Here is a 12,658-nt window from a genome sequence, read left to right as displayed (position 1 = left end):
ATCCAGGACACAGGGCAGCTCCCCAGAGAGGTGAGCTGGGTCTTGTACACTCCTCCAGGATGGATTTGAGGGTGCACAGGGCAGCATGTGCAGGAGATGAGGCACAAATGTGCAGGCACATACCTCCTGTTAGATCTAAACTTGGCTCAACAAGCTCTAAAAAGCTTTTTTCTCAAAAAAGGGACTCTGGTTGTTTCAAGCAGGAGTTTCAGAGCAGTTTACTACTGTGTTTCTCACTCTCTTCACTAAAAACCAGCTAAACCCTTGTCCTTGTAGTTAAACAAACAAGAAAAAGATCCATTAAAATTTGTGTCCGGCCTTGCTTTGGGAAGTTCCAGCTCTGGGAGCAAATGTTTCCAAAGTTAGGGATGATGGGGAAATATTTCCAATGGACTCTGTTCAAAAGTTTTAATTAAACTATGACTAACAGTTCAGCTTCAATAAAAACACATAATAAAACATCTACCCCATTAAGGAGGATTCTCTCAGTCTTGGCAGAAATAACCAATCCCAAAGACAGGACAGAGGCATCTGGAGTTGCTCCCGTGCTCCATGCCCCAGCTCAAGGGTGCAGAACCAGAAGAGCACCAAAGTGTTGGCTTTTACAGTGCTCAAAAAGACCAAAAAGCATCCTGGCCTCGTCCAGCCTGACCTCAGCGTGGAAGTCAGAGCTGCTTTTCTTCCCAAAGCACACGGAGAAAGCGAGTGCTGCGCTGGTGCCACGCTCACAGCACGGCGTGTTTAGCCTGGGACTGCTGATAAACCACATTGCTGTGGTCATGCTCACAGAACAGGCTGGGAAATTCCCTCCCCTCGAGGCTCAGGGGATCCACCGTGATCCCCGAGCTCCAGCGAGCGCAGAGGGAGCTCCCTGCCTCCCCAGCTGAGCACAACCAGCTCCGTTTGTTTGCAGAGCCGAGCCCTGCCGATTCCTGGCAAAACCCTCGAGATTTTCAGCCCAAGACTGGTTTGTGTGAAGGAGCAGCAGACTGTCTGTGCCAAGAGAAGCTCTTGGAGTGTGCAGTGCTCCTTGCTGGAAAATGGGGAGCAGGATGCAGGAGCGCTGCGGTTGCAGAACAGCTGCCACATCCCAGCACAACTGGAGACAAAGTTAAAACACAGGCACCCAGCTCAGGTCAGGGCTTGGATCAGTTACTGAGGGTGTTCAAGGTTTACCCTGAACAACACATTCCATGGTGGCTTTTGTAGGTAACATAAACCTTCAACTGGAAATATTAATGTTTTGGGAACTACAAAGGAAGAGGAACATTCAGCTTGGAAAAAGTAAATGTTGAGCATTTCTGGGCTGTGTGTTTGGATAAAATCTTTGGAAATAACAACTGGAGAACACTGTTGAAAATGACACAGAGCGGGGAGCGAGGCCAGGTCATGACGAAACATCCACAGAGGAGTGGATGATTTCCTCATGCCATATGGAAATTCCTGAAGAAAAAACAAATCTTCAAATAAAAACACTCCACACCCATTTTTCCAGCCCTGCCCAGAGAGCCTCATCCCTCACTCCCATTCCTACCCCACCTTTGCCTTCTCAAAGTCCAGGTCCTTGCCAATGGTTGTGAGCAGGCGGCAAAGGCACTCGAGGGACTCCTCGTCGTGGTTTTTCAGCAGCTTCACCACGCAGTCGTGCATGATCGCCTCCGTCAGCATCTTCAGCTTGAAAAGCTCGCCGATGAATTTTATATTCCCGATGGATCTCCGCCGGGCTTTGTCCTTGGCCTCTTCCAGCTCATCGTGGAGCCGTGTCTTCTCCTCTGGCTGTAGAACAGGAAAACAGCTCTGCTAAACCGTTTTCCCAGTGTACAGAACTCTTTGAAAAATCCAGTTTTATGTTCATAGACACTGTTTACTCTTTTTCTCCTAAAGCCCAGAAAGATGCTGGGATAAACCCACTGCCAAGGCAAATACTTTTTATTATCCTCAGGCACAGTGACAGAATGAAAGTCTCAACTCCAAAATCTCCTCAAATTAACTGCTGTCTCAAAAGGAAATAATTTTCTGAGGGAGCTCTGAGAACTTATGGAGAAAAACACCACTTACAGTGGTTGCAGCTTCGAGTTCTTTCTGCTTCTTTTCAAAGACATCATCGTCAGCCTTGTCCTTTTCAAATTCCTTCTGGCAGCGATTTAACAGCAACTTACGGAAATTTACTGTGCTCCCAGGTTTGTCTGCCATGGGCACCTTCAGCTGGAGAGAGAGGGAAGAAAAACATCAGCAGAAATAGGGATGAGCTCCACAGAGGAAGGGTCATCCATAACAATCTATTTTGCTCTTCATGTTCAACTGCATGGCTCTGCGAGGCTGTGAAAGCAAAGCCTCACATCTGGATTTCCAGGGGAGTTTTACATTACAGATGTAAAGTCACACTCCAAACTTGGCTGACATCACCTCCGCCTGGGGATGAATTACATTTCCATCCATAGGATCCCTAAAAATAGCTCTTGTTTAAAAACACTCCTGTTCTGTGCTGAAGGCTTAAGCCATATTCCTTCACTGCATGTCATGAGGAACCTGGGGAAAATGGGGCTCTTTTGTCCCAAATTCACCATCTGAGAGTGATCAAAGCCTGGCTCATCTTGGGCTCCCCTGGAACTGACAGACACAGAGGGGTGGGCAGGCCCTGGCACAGGCTGCCCAGAGCAGCTGTGGCTGCCCCACCCCACAAGTGTCCAAGGCCAGGTTGGACGAGGCTTGGAGCAGCCTGAGACTGTGGAAGGTGTCCCTGCCCATGGCAGGGGCTGGAGTGAGAAGAGCTTTACATTCCCTTCCCCACCTACACTATTCCACATTTCTGTGATTCCATGAACTTCCCAAATACAGCTTATCTTGTGACCAGGTGGAGCAAGGAGTCCTCATCTCCCAACAAATGCTCCAGCAAATCCCTCTGCCTCAGGCCTGGCCAACAAACCAATGCTCCACATTAACTGTTCTCTCTTACACTGAGCAGCTCCCACCTAACTCTGCTCTCTGCAGTTTATGTCACTCACTGCCCATCAGCCTGTGCCAGAGGAGCTCTTACCGTCACCAGGCAGCGGCACATGTTGGCGTATGCCACCGAGAAGCTGGGCTCGTCGATGGCCTTCTCAAAGACCAGGTCGATGACTCCCTTCAGCCTCTCCTCCGTGTCCACCGTCAGGTCTGTCACCTGCTTCATCAGCTGGTTGAACATCTGGGGCGTCAGCTTGTTCAAGATGCTTCGTACCTTGCGGAACAGCTCCTGAACGACACAAACACCGAGCTCAGGCACAAGGGGTGCGGCTGATTTCAGCTGTGAGCCAGGCTGCCTCCCCAGGGGAATGGAGACACCCCAGAGCAAAGTCACAAGTTGAGTGACACTCCACACGTTTGTGCACAGCCCAACCCCGGTTCTCATTTGACTACCAAAGACCAAGACTACAGGGAAGGAGTTTTGGAAACACCCAAGTGCTTTTTGCCAAGTGCAACAGAGGCACAAAGACCCTTCTGTCAGAAATACTCTTCTTTATATCAGTTTAATTCATGAGATAAAAATTAACAGGGAGTGGTCTCTGTTTCCTTCAGCCAGAGGTAACCAACCTCTTCTATAATTCACTTTAAGGCACTTTACTTTTTCCTATCCAGGATGATAACGAGGCCAGCAATGCCACCATTAATGCCACCAAGAACAGAATTTCAATGTCCTTCAAAACCATCCCAACTTATCCTGCAAATGACAAGCTTGACCACCAGACAAACACCTTCTTCCAGAACAAGTGTCCCAAGGAGAGGAGGGGGAGAAGGACAGAGGGAGCTTCAGATGGCACCACTGGGCTGGGTAGGACCAACTGAGGGATTTGGCAGAGGAACCTCAGTCTTGCTGAGGATTCAGGGCAGAAATGTGGTCTAAAAAGAGATGAAAACCAAGTTCTGTGCTGGGAAGGTAGGGCTCTTTGCTTTAGGACAGAGACAGAAACACCCCAGTAAAGCAGCAGTAGGAAAGCAATCCTGGAAGAGAGACAGGAGATTGGGGCTCTCTGCTTAGTATACAGGATTGGCATTTAAACATCAGGTCAAGAACAAACATACAGAAAATATCATCAAGGTAGGGAAAAGCTGGGATTCCAACTGGAATTCATTGCTCTTTTTCACCGTCTGATACGAGAGGGAAGGCAAATTACCATGACCTGGTGCAGCTGCTGCACCCTCAGAGCTGCTTACACTCTCACCTGGGTTTTGACATTTTCTGGGTCCTCCGTTTGGTTTTCCCTCTTCAGGCTCGGCTTCCAGGCATTCTCTGCCTTCTTCAGGTGCACATCCTCCTTCACACACACAGTGATGATCTTCCTGGGCTCCCTCCTCTGGCCCGGCTGAGATCTCCTTGGTCCAACACTCAACAACTAGGACAAAAACATTCCCTGTTATATCCCACCTTCAGCTCACACTGGGTAACACACTCCAGGGCAAACAGCCGTCGATGGCACCGCTGAGCACCGGCACGTCCTGCTGGGACACCAGGAGTCCCTCCAAGCCAGCACTGCCCTGGGCTGCTCACAGGGAATGAGGAGACACCAAACACGTTTCTCTGGGCAGCATTTCCCAGTGGGAAATGGGATGGCTCTGTCTACACAACTCAGCGGCGCTCCGGGTGCTGCTACAGAGGGTCAGAACTGACCCTGACTGTGCCTCTTGGGAGGCAGAAACTGCAGAACTGAGGCATCACAGCAAGGGCTGAAAGAATTCAGCCCTTACAGGTGGATTTCAAACATGCCATCCCAAGCACTTAGAAAATGATAAATTAGTAGCTCTGCCAGAAATGTTAAGTTTTACTGGAGATTGCTGCCAACAAAGCCATTTTGAGATGGGAATTCTGTAAAACACAGTGAAGGAGTACCACTGCAGCTCCTGCACTCTAAAAGTACGGATCCTAACAGATACAGGACAAAGTCTGGGTGATTTCACAGAAGAAAGGGAATCAGGGTGCTCTGGAACTGCCTAAGCACCTCTGCAATCCTGTGTAACGTGATGCTCCTCCTGAACAGGCAGAAAACCTGCCACAGGCAGGGACTTTATCAACAGATGTACAAGTGGAAGAGCACAGGACACCCCCAAACCTCTTCTTCATCATCTGGGGGCTTCTGATTAAGGACTAAAGGTACCAGGTGCTGTTGGGAGGTTGCTCTTTCCCATTTCTGAACTCATCACAACCTTAAGGTACAAATTAACGCAGCAAAACTCCATTATCAATCCCGGTACTTCCCACAGCAGTAATTAATCTGCTCAGCAGCCACTCATGAAAGATGGGCCATTTCAAAGACTGCTTTGTTCAACAAAGGGATTCAACGAGCATCAAAAAGGCCAAACCACTGCAGTTACTTGAAGAGCTTCAGTGAATAGGAGGAAAGGGCTCTTGGCTGGTGCCTCTTATGTCACACATCAGTCACAAACTGGGTTTGTGTTACTGAAAGGGAAAACCCTTCCTAAAGGCAGGAGGGAGCTGAACCACTTGCATTTGACAAGATAAATGGTGCAAATGAGCAGGAACAGCAGCAGGGCTGGAGCTCCTGTCTGGGTTTCATTATGGGATAACAGCAACAGAGGAAGATGCTGTCAGAAGACAATGAGCCCATGCCATGAGCTGCTCCGTGTGCCCAGCGGTGCCTGGGAGGGGGCTCCGAGGGGCAGGGTGTCACTGGGCTCCCCCCAGCTCACAAAGACCTCTGTTCACATCCCCTGCCATCACAGAAATAGCCCAGCAGATTATTCAAACTGCACAAGCCCCATGAATGCCGTAATTCACAGAATCATTTCTCTTGGAAAAGATCTCCAAGATCATCAGTTCCAGCCAGTTACAGCACAACTGCAGCAGCTGATCACTCCTGAGGAGTCAGCAGTGAACAGGGAGCCTTCAGGATGTTTTTGTGTGTCAGATCCCTTCCTAAAGCAGACCCTGATCTCTCCCTCTGTGCCCTGTTCCCACCGGTCTGTTCCCACAGAAAGGGCTGACAGCAGCCCCACCTTCACACACCACCTCTGGTATTACACAGCTCTGCTGCCCAGGCCCTGACCACGCTGCAAACATGGAAAGAAGAGACTTCCCTCCAGCTGAAAATCCAGACACTGCAGCAGAGAAGTGACTGGCCACAGCCACACGTGTCAGAGCTCAGCACACACCTCCTGCCACGGACAGCTCTGTAATCAGAGCCAGGCTGCAGTGTGCCCTGAAAACCCAGACCTTGCAGCTCATTCCCCTCACAACAGGGGCAAACTCAAGGAGAGGTGACCTGCAGGCACCCCATCCCCTCCACAGAGGCAGCTGTGGTCTGAAGGCCCTCCCAGACACAGCAGGCTGTAACGTGCGGGGACAGTGACAGAGATCAGCCCTTCCTCGGGCACGGCTCCATGCAAATGTTCCTTTCAGCAAACACTCACCCCTGAGGAGGTGACTCCCCTGGAAAACTGAGGGATGCACGGAGCACCAGCGTGTCACCTGTCACCTCCTCACATCCAGCTGCCTTTGAGCACAGACCTTTCAGGCATCAACACAACAAAGACTTCCTTTGAGACTACGTTTTTAATATCTGTGAATAAACTCAGTTCAAACTGGGTGATTAGGTTTTCAATCAGTGAACAGAAGCCTCTTTTGAAGAATGTAATAATAGATGGATCTAACTTTTAATAGGAATGGTCTAGGGGTCTGGGGTTTTTGGCTCCAGATTTGTACAGCAAGGTAAAGAGGTGCCTGAGCTCAGGCCTGGCTTCCTGTAAATAATGATGGTTCTGGGGCATGGGGCAATTACCAGGTGTTCCTGCATTAATCTGAATGACCTCTCTCCTGGAGGAGGACACGGGAAAGGAAAGCAGGAAGACACAGGTACAAGAGTCCTGCAGAGCAGCCAAAGACTCCCAGCAGCACAGACTGATCTGGTGCTCCCACCCAGGCTGCAAGTCATGGAAATGCTTTAGAAACCATCCAAGGAATTAAGGAAGTGCCTCTCCCTCTAGCAGAGGCTTCAAATGCAGTCAGTGAAATTGATCTTTGATGGTGGGAGAGGTTGTGCCTTCCAGGAACCAGAGCTGAGGTGATTTCAGTCTCCATCACCTCTCGGGAAGGACAAAGCAAACGCACCCTGTGCAGGGACGGAGCCGTCGGCTCCAGCCCCACATCTCTGAGTCTCCATCTCCTCACCTGCCACACTCACCTAACCCTGCCTACATCAAAGAGCTCTCCCAGCTGCACCCTGCTCTGCTCCACCCCGGTGCCATCTGACGCAACACAGGTTAGTGCCAGAAACAGTCATAAAACACGTTCAAGCAAAAAGAGGGAAACAAAGACAAAAGCCAAAGAAGCGAAACAAAGACTCTCAGCGTGCCAGAAGCAGTTAGTGCTGAGCTGCTCGACGTTACTGGGGGCAAGGAAGAGGCAGTGGTTTGATGGCTGATGGCATGGCCTGTGCACAGGTGGGATGGCTGGGGACAGGCAGCACACACGCAGGGGGTGCCATGCGTCACGAGGGGAGCGTCTGCCACTGCTGGGGCTCACAACCCTCTGATCCTACAACCGCCGCCATCGAGGACAGGCTGCTTAAACCACGTCACCTTCCAGCCCTCCTCCAGAACCAGGCAAGGAGAGGCTCTGCTCTGCAAAGGCGCAAATGTAAGATGTATGTTATGTGCTGAATGCTCCAAATGAACGGGGTAAGCGGGACTTACCTTTTCTCCCCCTTTCCACAGGTCTGCAAAGTGCAGACCCTCGCGGATCCCGCTCAGGCCAACGTCCCAGCATGCCCTCAGCTGGTGATGTCCCACCCACCACTGAAGACTGCCTAGAGGGGTACAATGCAAGTCTTGTTTCGTTTTTTTTTTAAACAAGGTTGCACCTTTTTGTAAAGTTTTCTGCCAGTCGTTCTTTATCAACAGTGGGTGTTGGGAAAAAAGGCAACTCTACAAAAAGGTGCAAAGTCTGGGGGAAGAGGGGGGGATTTGGCTTACCCCTATCGGCAGGTTCCTCAATGGTGGGTGAGGCGAGACCAAGAGAGGGCATGCTGGGGGCCCGCACCGAGCCAGGGAGGGCAATCCAGGGGTGCTCTGCACTTTGCAGGCCTGCGGAGAGACAAAGAGCGACAGCCGCGTTAGCCAGAGGCTGCGGGGCTCGCGACGCTCAGCACCTGACAGGAGAGGAGGCACCGCAGCACAGCCTGCACGTCCCAGACGTGGGAACCACCAGCGACCTCGTGAGGCTCTGCGGACCAGGGGGTGCTCCAAGAGAAACTGTGGCACCGAGGCAACTCCAAGACACAGATGTGCACCCTGGAACCGAGACACCGGCCACGAGGCTGCTTCCAAACCAGAAATATTACATTGACCCAAAACTGCTGGGTTTGACTCCTGGAAACATGCACGCTCAGAAGTTGGGGTGATTCGGGGAACTCTTCTGGAAGCAGCAGGTTTGAAAGCTCCACGATGGCTATGTCATCAGACACATCCAGATGGACACAGCAGAAGCAGCTCAATGGCTGAAAATCAGTGATTGCCCCTAACGGCGGCAGCGTCCTCCTCCAGTGGCACTGACGGGGTAGCACATGCTGGGGGCACCTGTGCCCCAAGAAAAGACATGGCAGAGGCACCAGTGAAGAACTCACAGAGGGATTTCAGAGTGTGGGCAAAGCCAGACAGGGGGAGAAGAAGGGAAAGCGAAAGAAAAGCAGTGGGAAAAGGTGAGAAAACAAGGAATGAAGTGACCAAAACGACACGTGGAAGCACAGAGAAAGCAGGAACACACAGGTGCTGGCTGTATTTTGTTTGTTAGTAAAGTCTCTTGGCTCTGTTGCTGAGTTTTGCAGCACAGCCCCCGCGCTGATGCCCTGACGCCGGGTTTGTTGTACGACGAACACGCGAGCGCACGCGCGACTGCCAGGTCCTGCCGTGGAAATGCTTCCACCTCTCACACAGGGAACAGGAAGGAGAGCAAACCCTTCCCAAACAACACCTGCCCGTGACAAACATCCACAACCGTTCCCCATTTCTCTACATTTTATCAGCCAAGCAAACAGCACCCCTACATTCACCCTGACAAAACCACGACCACCGGCGCATTGGAAGAGGCACAAAAGCCCGAGGAGGGACTCATCAGTGTCAAGGGCAGTTTTTAAATGAGCAAGCTGGGGTAAACTCACACTTCCAGACACGTTTCTTCCCCCAGGGGCTTGCCTCCCAAAATCAGCAAAGGCTGGTGTGAAGTCAGGGCCTCGTGGCAGGATGCGGGGGTCCAGAGTCCTCAGCGGCAATTTGGGCTGATTGACCTGTGCGGGGCAGAGCACAAACAGCGCCTGCTCAGCTGCCAGAGCCCATGCAATCCACAAACAACAGCTGCTAAACCACAGCAGTCATATTTAACATCCAAATCAAAGCTTTAACAAACTCATCGAGTTTGTGGCATCTGCACTTATGATAAAAATAAATATTTAATTTAAAATATATCTTCTTTCGGAGACTATTGAGGAAACATTTCAAGGAGGATAAAATGGTGGGACCACAGGCCTGTCTTGGTTCAGGAGCATGAAACTGCCACCTTCCCTCAAAGCAGTGGCCAACATGAGAGATGGGCAACTGAGCCCAAACAGAACAGTCAGAAACAATCATGGGAAAGCAGAAGGTAGATGAAATAACTTTAATTAGGCCTTGGTGTCAGGCCTTTCACTCAGAAATCCCAAGTGTTTGACTAAGCCCAGACCTCCAGCACAGACAATCAGCTCTGAGATGAGGCTGGAGAGAAACTGCCTGAGAATGGAGTTCTTAAAGATCTTCCATTAGATCAGCTTATAAATAGTGAAGAAGCTGCTTCAGATAAAAAACAGTTTGCCCAAAAGCTCTCTGCTTTTTAATTGACCTAATATATCAATTAATTGATCTAACAGAAGCCATTGCCTCTCCATCCAGCCTTGCTTGGATCCTCAGCTCTTCATGGCTGGGACATTTTAAATTTTAATAACAGCCTGGTATAACTTCATCTAGACCATCAAAAATGCTTCAGTTTTTAATCATCTGTGCGCATTCATCAGGCACCAACACCTCTATTTGTAGAATTTTGTGATGAGACCAACTACTCCACTTCCCACCAAAACCCAGCATGGAAATGGTTGAGGAATGAAGCATTAGGGATCTTGATTTATATCCAAAGCCTGCACGTACCTGTTTTATGGGCTCTCCTCTCACCTTGTCGAGCACCACATCGCTGATGGGAGGCAGCCCCTCGGGTTTCTGGATACAGGCAGGCATGAACTGGATATCCAGCAGGAATTCCCGGTCGTATTGCTTCTTCCCCTCTGGGTCCAGGGGCTTCCACTGTTCTATAGGGAGAGAAGTCCCTGAGAGTCACAGGAAATCGTATTTCAGAGGAATATGGGCTTCTGTGGAATTTCTTGGATGGTTTCCAGCTGTCAATCACACAGGAATCAACTCTGCCATTTCCACCATGCTGTAGCCAGCATCCAAATGCACAACATTTCAAGGAATTAGGGTTTTCTCTTCTTTTGACCATGACCAGCAAGACAAAAACGATTTTCCCCTTTTGCCCCCCTGGAAGATCTCTCTGGGCCTCTTGGGGTGCAGATCTCAGCAGAGCTGCACTGAATCCCCTTCCAGCCCCAACAGGAACATCCACAGGGGTGACACCCAGGGTGTCAGCTGTCCCTGCAGGAGGCAGGCAGAGAAGCAGAGCAGAGCAGGACTCACCTGGCTTGTACTGGTACACGGGCCCCTCCCCGGAGCTCTCGGTGCAGCCAGAGTTGGCGTCGGTGCCTTCGCCCTCGGAGACGCTCTCGGCACCGTTTCGCACCGGCTCTGCCTCCTGCTCCCCGTTCTCTTCCATGGGCTTCACTGCTTTCAGCTCGGAGGGTTCCCTCTCTGGCTGAAGCCCATGGCTCATTTTCTCCTGCTCGCTTTCAAGTACTTTGTCCCCTGAAGGTTCCTTCTCCTCCTTCGGCTGGAGCACGGACAGAGGCAGAGGTTTCGTTAGGAACACCCTGACAAACCCAGTGCGTGTGAAACGGCTCCTCATGGATTCACACAGCGTTTTTGGGAGCAGCAGGAACACAAATGCATCTTACACAGGGATATGGAGCACCACACCAAGCCCCTGGGTGATTGATCAGCTCATTCCCGTGGGTAACCCACTGATACTTAATGGAGCAACTGGAAACACTCAGCACTGCCCATGAAATCCCCACAGGACTGGATGGAACTGTTAAACCATGAACAATCCCAGCCTGGAAAGACAACTCTGCTTCCCTCTTCTCCCGCTATCCATGCTAAAGGGATGGCAAAGGGCACGTGGTGCTTGTTTTGGGGGATTCTTCCTTTAAATGCCTGCTGCCAACTGGAGCAGATCCCACTGAGGAAGGCAGTGTGAGGTCTAGCCACAATTCCAGTATCTCAGTTTCAGGAAAAAGCATTAATAGTACCCCTGGCTGTTAATTTTAGAGCTCTTCAAGGACACAGCCTGATTGTGCATTCAGATGAGGAGGCATCGAAATGCACTTCTCCCAGGAGAGATCCCAGCACATCTTAGCACTGAACAAAGGAATAACTTCATTGAGGATGCTCTGGAGGAGGCTCCCCACCACATCCTAAAACACTTCTTGCAGATTTTTCAAGGGAATTCTCTGAAGAATTCCTCAGTGGAACTGCCAGCTGGTGCAGGAGACACGACTGCTCCAGGGAGAGAACCTGCTGCTGCAGCCCCAGTGACACCCTTTGCTCTCCAGCTCTGGCCAACCTCAGCTTTTATCCACAGCAGCCTGGGCACTCTGAACTTTTACATTTTCACTCTCTTGCTCCCTTTCTGATTGATTCTAACCCTACACTGACCCAGGATATCAAGCACAGCTCCCTGCTGCAATATCCCTACCAGAACAGCAGCAAGGGAGGTTTTCTTTACTCATCTAATCACTCTTGAGGTAGTTTTGCCTGAAAACTTCAGCATTTTCCTTTGTCAGCTTTTCCATCAGTTGGTCATCAGGAGAACTATCCTTTGCCATGATAACCCTGTGCAGAAGGAACTGTCAAATGTCAGGATGGTGGCTTGGGACCAAAACGGGGCTGAGGGATCCAAACCCACTTTTCCCTCACGTTTTACTGAAAGGGGTTCCTCAGTGCTGGGAGGCTGGTGGAACTTTAGTGGAACCCTCAAGTGGAAAAGGTCCCTTGCCATGGCAGGGGTTGGAACGAGATGCAATTAAATTAAATATTTAAATAATTAAATTAGGCAAACCCAAAGAAAACTGAAGAGCTTCAAAAGGGAGCAGACTGACACCTGTTACCTAAAGAATGCTGAGGAACAGCAGAGTTCTTCCCCAAAACTGCCCTGGATCCTGTGACACAGCAAGGAAGCAATGTCTCTAAAGTACAGTTTCAAGAGAGGAAAACCATCTCTAAATTTGGGTAAAGCAGGACTTTGTTTCCCTCTCACCTCTGTTTCTGCCTCTGTCCCCTCCTCAGTGGCTTGGGTCTGGTCTTTTGGTTTCTTCCAGGTCTTTGGTGCAGTTACAGCGGTTTGGGCTGCAATGGAAACGTGCATCTGTTACAACACTGAGTGACCACACGGAGCTGAGGTGGCTCTGGTGAGGAGCTTCCCTCCCAGGGGCTGCTCTGAGGCACAGGAAAGCAAAGCACTTGCAGCCTTGTG

The 12,658-nt window shown here is 50.5% G+C and overlaps 1 protein-coding gene across 33 annotated transcripts in view; it reads right to left on the bottom strand.

Moving 5' to 3' along the window:
* EIF4G3 (eukaryotic translation initiation factor 4 gamma 3) overlaps positions 1-12,658 on the bottom strand; it is a 109,107-nt gene that overhangs the window by 17,697 nt on the left and 78,752 nt on the right. For 21 of the 33 annotated variants that reach the window (XR_015278698.1, XR_015278701.1, XM_086860463.1 and 18 more), the window contains 9 exons: positions 12,443-12,531; positions 10,708-10,957; positions 10,165-10,322; positions 9,150-9,275; positions 7,966-8,076; positions 4,203-4,373; positions 3,038-3,235; positions 2,059-2,205; positions 1,540-1,776 (listed from right to left, as the gene is read on the bottom strand). Coding sequence is in view for 29 of the 33 variants with exons in the window: in XM_086860463.1 (XP_086716589.1) it covers positions 1,540-1,776; positions 2,059-2,205; positions 3,038-3,235; positions 4,203-4,373; positions 7,966-8,076; positions 9,150-9,275; positions 10,165-10,322; positions 10,708-10,957; positions 12,443-12,531 (1,487 nt within the window). In the remaining 4 variants the exon portion in view is untranslated. The remainder of the gene's footprint in view (positions 1-1,539; positions 1,777-2,058; positions 2,206-3,037; positions 3,236-4,202; positions 4,374-7,965; positions 8,077-9,149; positions 9,276-10,164; positions 10,323-10,707; positions 10,958-12,442; positions 12,532-12,658) is intronic. The other 12 variants (XR_015278699.1, XR_015278700.1, XM_086860467.1 and 9 more) reach the window with 1 other exon arrangement.

This window comes from Cyanistes caeruleus, chromosome 22 (genome assembly GCF_971803275.1).
Source record: "Cyanistes caeruleus chromosome 22, bCyaCae1.hap1.1, whole genome shotgun sequence".
Classification (NCBI taxonomy): domain Eukaryota; kingdom Metazoa; phylum Chordata; class Aves; order Passeriformes; family Paridae; genus Cyanistes; species Cyanistes caeruleus.
Note: the sequence above shows the minus strand (reverse complement) of the source record. Positions and strands in the feature narration are given on the sequence as shown.